Source organism: Rhagoletis zephyria, unplaced genomic scaffold, assembly GCF_001687245.7.
Source record: "Rhagoletis zephyria isolate East Lansing unplaced genomic scaffold, Rhagoletis_zephyria_1.1 Rzeph_scaffold_11490, whole genome shotgun sequence".
In the NCBI taxonomy this organism is placed as follows: Eukaryota; Metazoa; Arthropoda; class Insecta; order Diptera; family Tephritidae; genus Rhagoletis; species Rhagoletis zephyria.
The window spans coordinates 12,601-19,037 of record NW_016168567.1 but is presented as its reverse complement, the minus strand read 5'-3'; the positions used below and the strand labels follow the sequence as shown (position 1 = coordinate 19,037).

Sequence of the window (6,437 nt, the reverse complement as noted above, 5' to 3'; positions counted from 1 at the left end):
CGTTGATATTCGTCTCACAGCGTGGACCCGTGAAGCCTTGTGAGCAATTGCACATAAACGAGCCGGGTGTATTCACACAAATTCCATTGTGCTCGCAAGGTGAACCCTGATCACATTCGTCGATATCTTCTGAACAATCCACGCCTTTGTAGCCAGTGGCACAGGAACAAGTGTAGGAGCCATTTATAGGACTAGTGTCGCAAATAGCGTCCGCATGACAAGGATTCGAGGTGCAAGCATCATCCAAATGACAGAGGAGACCAGTTTTGCCAGGTGTGCAACGACAATAGAACGAGCCGACGCCATCTATGCAAGTGGCGCCATAGAAGCAGGCTGCAGCTACGCAATCATCGACATTGTCGCTGCAATCTCTACCTTCCCAACCGTTGACACAGATGCAGGAATAGTTGCCGTGCGTATTGGTGCAAGTAGCGCCATTCTGACAAACGGATGGTCTGTGGAGAAAATTGGTGTTTTAGGGGGTAAAAGGTGTGATTTAGTATGTGCGAAAGCGCAAATATGTTTACAAACCATCTCTAAGTACATAGTTGAAAATATTTGTTTTTGCTTTTAACTCACCTCATCGCGCATTCATCCACATCTTCCTCACAGAGATCTCCGGTAAAATTTGGTGGACAGACGCAACGGTAGGTGTTGATGCTGTCTACGCAAGTGCCACCATTCTGACACAAATTTCCAGGACAGTCATCGATGTTATCTTCGCAATGTTTGCCTTGAAAGCCTGTAATGATAGAGTGAAATACTTATGATTACATAGTTCGGAATGCAGAAGAAATTTTGGTTTCAAAGGTTACATGAAGTATTTTCTTTTTTGGATTAAGCGAGAGAATAGAGTGAATGGGATCGCTGTGAAATGAAGATCATTGGGAGCGAGGAAATGGAATTCTTAAAAAGCCTTCCAGATTGTAAAGGGTTTGTCAAAAGCGTATAAGATAAAGGGATCGAAATGAAAGCCAGATGCCAAGATGGTTCGAAAGACATTTGTTATTCTAGCACAAAAGTCTCAGAAAAAAAGCTCTCTCATTAACCACTCGTGGTGAAAAGCTATTTTGATAGAAAGCACTCGTACATCATTTAGCTCGCGTCCTCCAACAGCCGCAATAGCCGAATGAGCAAAGCACATGCGTGCTATTCGAGAGATCCGAGTGCGAGTCCTGGCAAGCGGAATTTTCTTATACTTATTAAAATTTTTTCTTTTTCTTTAATTTAAGTTGCTTTTAATTTTCCATTTTTGTTTTTTAGGGAAAATATATATTTCTTTATATAATTAAATTTTTAGAAACTTATGTTTACATGAAGGGGAGAGTTCGCTTCTTCAAACTTTTTCAAAGTAGGAGCTAGAACTTAGCAGATAGCTGCTAAGGACCGGCGACGGATGGCGTACATTTGGCCTCATTCTCCAAGAAGTAGAGGGAAATGAGGTCGTCTCTTGCTGCTGCATTCCCAAGAAACCACGGTCCACGAAGACTACATCCAAGATCCCCTGATGGCCTGTGCAAAAGTAAAAGTCTGGTGGCTGACGAAAATACTCGAAAGGGGTGTTACCGCTGCGCCCGGAAGAGCTGTAGGGGCGGAAGTTTGCGGGGAGAAGCTGGATTTTACTTTCGTATCGGTCAAGCGAAGGCTGTGGCTGAAAAAGTTTGCCTCGTCAAAGCTTGTTTTTGGCGCTACAGCTACTCTGGTTCCAACCGGTGTCTCTGGCGAAGCGAGAGTGATTAGAGGTAGGGCCAGCTCTGCGTTGTTTTAAAAAACGTTCTATTTTTTTTTTAAACCTAAATTTAAATCTGTGAAATTTTTCAGTTTCTCGCTTGTGTAGCAAAAAAATTTGCTATTGATTATTGTAATAATTTTGCATTCCAACCCAAAAAGCGCTTTTTGCCAGCTATAAATAACAGTAAAATCCTAAGGCATTCAGCCGAAGAGTACATGCAAATTATCGAATCGACAAAAAAAAAAAGTCCGCCCTGGCAGTTCTCACGCCTTCACAATGGCCATTCACTGTGTGTTTCCCAAAATTTATTGACCCCAATCGATTTGGACTAAACGCACACAAGATAAATACATACAAAAAATAGTATGTCGGTATGTATGTATGTAGATGTGCATGCTATGAAAAAGTACTAAAAAATTTGTATAACACATAAAAAGGTAAATCATTTCAGTTAGTCAAAGTCAATCATTATTGAAGTTTTGCACACAAAGCGTCATTAAACATTATTAGCCAGCGGGCAGTGAGTGCAACAAAAAGTTGGTTAAAAATTAAACAAAAAAAAAAAAATTAAGAAAAATTTTGAACAAAGCAACGGTAATAAGAAAGGAATTGGTGCAGTCGAAAAATAACTGCAGACGAAAATGAAAAAAAAACAAACCGCCATAAATAATGCACGCAAAAATCCTGTTTTTACTGCCCAAAAGCATTTGCTGCGCTACATTGCACGACGTCCCCCTCCCTCCGCCTGGCTGCATAGCTTGTTAGCCAAATTTGAAGCATTACTCATGCTTATGCAAATTAATGCCAAAGTCCACGCAGTTGTTGGGTTTTTTTTGCTTGACTGCTGCAATAGAGCTAGTAAAATTGCAAACCAGCTAAAGCGCAATAGACACCCGCGATCCCCTTCATCAACACAGCGCCGGCAACCAACTTGCCAAAGCACTAACATTCGAATGTTACAACGTGATTGCATTGGATATGGGCCAAAAATGCATACCAAGATGTGACTTGGACAAAATTGTGGTCAAAATGCAGCAACTCCTTAGGCACACAGGCACTCATATATATTTATGTATACATACAAATGAGTGTTAAGAGCTTAAATATGTCGCTGATAGCAAATTGATTTTGTTGGGCTACAAAACCCAAGTATTTATGTAGTAGATTGGCATTTTATAGATGCGATATTGGCAAGCGAGTGGCTAAAATGTTTAAGCTCTCTACTGAATCATCGGCATGCTAGGAAAGCTGGTACTCGTGGTTTTGTATACCCATGTACACTTGAACATTAGGACCCATCACCCATAAAAAAAATATATAAAAAAATAAAAATAAAAAATCGGTACTGTTTCATATTGAAATTATAAAATTTGTTTTATTTTAATACTTCCGCCAAAATATTTCGAAAAAATATTAAGATTTAGTGAGCTGGACCGATTTGAAAAACCCTAAAAAAATAATATAAATAAAATCCGGTTTTTTATACTTTTACGAAAAATTACTTTTGTTTGTTAATAGAAAGCCTAAGTGTAAGTATTTTCCCGAAATATTTCGGCGGAATTCGAAAATATAATAAAAAAATACAACTTTATTCGGTGAGGCACCCTAATGTAAATACATAACTAAGTACACATATTCATGCGCATATTGGCTGCATTGAACTACATTCTTGAGCTGGGTTTGGTGCTGTCAGACGCAAGGCACATGAAAAGCACACCGATGGACGAGGTGAAAAGCGAAACGAAAACAGCAGATAAATAAATTAAATCTTCCACGGACACCTTGTCTCCATCGCCTCTGCGATCCAAGTTTGTGCCAAGACCAAGACACGATGCTGTTGTAGCAGCTCACGCATAAATCTCGAAAAGTGCAGCTGTGTTACACATGTCTGTCGCGAAGAACACTGTGGCGGCTAAGGCAAACACACACACGCACAAGACAAACACTGATCTTGGTTTGGTAGTACAAGTACGAAGGCAAACGAATGAAAACAAATAAGACTAGCAGCAGTTGATAATAGAATAAGTAAAAGACCTGAGGAAGCATAAGCAAAAGACGTGTCCAAAAGTAATAAAGACACAGGTAAACCTCTGCTAAGGTTAAAAGAAACTATAGGCAAAAATACATAAGAAACTGGCCAGTTGCGTGGACAGCGGTAGAGCACCGAAACTATGCGCATACGAATGTATGAAGAGCAGCGCACAGCGCTCGCCAGCATAATTCCCGAAACGGAGCCAATTGTCGGAAATACCTTGTAGACAGGTATGCGTATGCTATTGTTTGTTGTTAAGACCGGCTTTTGTGGAGCTGAGCGCTTCCAAGACAAGTGACAAGAGAGCCACAAAACAAATGCTTGCTCAAAAATCACTGCAAGATCGAAAGAAAATTCGAGACTCGTTGCTCCGTGAGCGATAAGCCACGCTCGAGAGATGTAAGGCGCTCTGTCGCATACTCTCCAACTGACAAGCTCTCTAAAAACGCTAACACAGCATAAAAGGTATGAAACAAAAATAAATAAAAAAAAACCAAACAAGTCACAGACGATAAACGAAAAAAAGCTAAGCGGGTTTAAGAAAATCTAAAAGTAAAGCGAAGCAATAAGAAAGAGAACCACAATCAAAGCCAGGCTTACAAACAAAAAAAAAGTTTACAACACTGGGCAGAGGCACGCAGTGTGAAAATGAAAATGCGTTAAAACGCATAGCAAAAACATAAACAAACCGAAAGAAAACGAGACAAAAGAAAACACAATCAAAAATGTACATATGTATATAAAAATAAGTGAAGAAAAATGTAAAAAAAAAATTAAAATAAAAGTCGATGGCAGCAACAGCAGCATGTGACGAGCTACATATACAACACGATTGTGGTAACTACGCCCGATGTTGGAGCCGAGCGGTAAACGAACTACTTTGGATGTTCTTTCCCACGGTCTCATATCTTGCATGCTTTGTATGCTTGCTTTTGCTTGCTTAGTTGGTTCATTTCTTTGCCTGGCTTGTCTCTACTGCTGCTGCTGCTGCTCTACCTCACTTCAATACACTTTTCACTATCGTGGGTCTGTATATGTATGCATGTATGTGTAGGTTTGTATGCATGTATGAAAATATTTATGAACAAGTATATGTATGTAACCTAGTGCTGTTCCTTAGTAGGGTAGATTATGAACCGATTTCATCGGGTCACTGTGAATCCAAACCTTTGGAACCTGCAGTCGAGGTGTTTAATGATTGTTCTTTTGTGAAAACTCAAGATCGACCTAGGTTGTAAACCATCCCGGCCAGAAGGGAAATTGCATTCCATGCTGGCTTTGCTCAGTTTTCCTATAGATCTAGCGTGAATTTTTACATAATTTTGAACTCCAAATTCAAGTTAAATTTGTTAGAGCTAATATTTATTTGTGTAAGTTATGAACTTGTCTGAGGAATACTATCTAGTGCCTGAATGAGTACCGTTGGAAAGCTGCCGAATCATTGCATATGGAATTTTCAGAGGAAAACCTGTAAATATGTATAGCAGGTGACAGAAAGGAATATTAAAATATGATAAAAGATTTAATAAAACTATGCATACACAAGTATGTTGGAACCCACCCAACTACATTCAAGAATAACTTGAATTACTTTGATGTAAAACTAAGCTATATCTCTAATCTGCATAAAACTTCATCCTTCGATTGAAATCCACTTGAGAATCATAGCGTTCCTAATAGGGAGTTTCCATGACGCCCAAATTGCGCAATTTCAAAACAATTCTCATTTTCAGCGGAAATTTCGATACGATTCTCAATTTGCCCAAATAAAAGCCTGTCAACTGGAATTGCATAGCTTCGCAAACACAACCCTGAAAATTTGTTGTTTAGGCGCGTCTGCTAACACCAGGCGCCTAAATACATGCTATGTACTGCTGCATGTGCAAAAATTTCCTTTATGCAATTTAGGAAATTTTTGCACATGCACTTCTCAACTGCCAAGTAATTGAACTTTCTTAAGTTTCAATAAGATGGCACTTCAAAGTATACTCGGCCTAGTCTGATGCATCCTCCGGACACGGCTTCCGGAGTCTTATGCGGACTCTGCATGGCTTACAACCATGCAGAGGTGGTAATAGTTGATTACCATTGGCCACAGTGCCTACCCACTACTTTTTGGTCCAATAAATATTTTTTTATATACATACATGCAAACATACTGGTCTCCCCTCTCACTGAGTTATTCATGGTCCTTCGAGCCGGATATTTGCGGCTTTTGTTATATCCACTAGACGACCAAGTCGTCTAGGGGGGCCGGTATGTTTAGGCGCGTCTGCTAACACCAGGCGCCTAAATACATGCTATGTACTGCTGCATGTGCAAAAATTTCCTTTATGCAATTTAGGAAATTTTTGCACATGCACTTCTCAACTGCCAAGTAATTGAACTTTCTTAAGTTTCAATAAGATGGCACTTCAAAGTATGCTCGGCCTAGTCTGATGCATCCTCCGGACACTGCTTCCGGAGTCTTCTGCGGACTCTGCATGGCTTACAACCATGCAGAGGTGGTAATAGTTGATTACCATTGGCCACAGTGCCTACCCACTACTTTTTGGTCCAATAAATATTTTTTTAAATACATGCATGCAAACATACTGGTCTCCCCTCTCGCTGAGTTATTCATTTGTTATTGTGAATGATAAATGAGCAAAAGTATAACAAAATGTACTTAAA

The 6,437-nt window shown here is 39.7% G+C and overlaps 1 protein-coding gene across 1 annotated transcript; it reads right to left on the bottom strand.

The window, feature by feature from the left end:
• Positions 1 to 4: 4 nt before the first annotated feature.
• Positions 5 to 742, bottom strand: LOC108377111 (neurogenic locus Notch protein-like; the record flags this gene model as incomplete). Its single annotated transcript, XM_017633372.1, has 2 exons — positions 5 to 455; positions 580 to 742. Coding segments are annotated over 2 exons (614 nt in total), but the record flags the coding sequence as incomplete, so codon positions are not given.
• Positions 743 to 6,437: the final 5,695 nt, after the last annotated feature.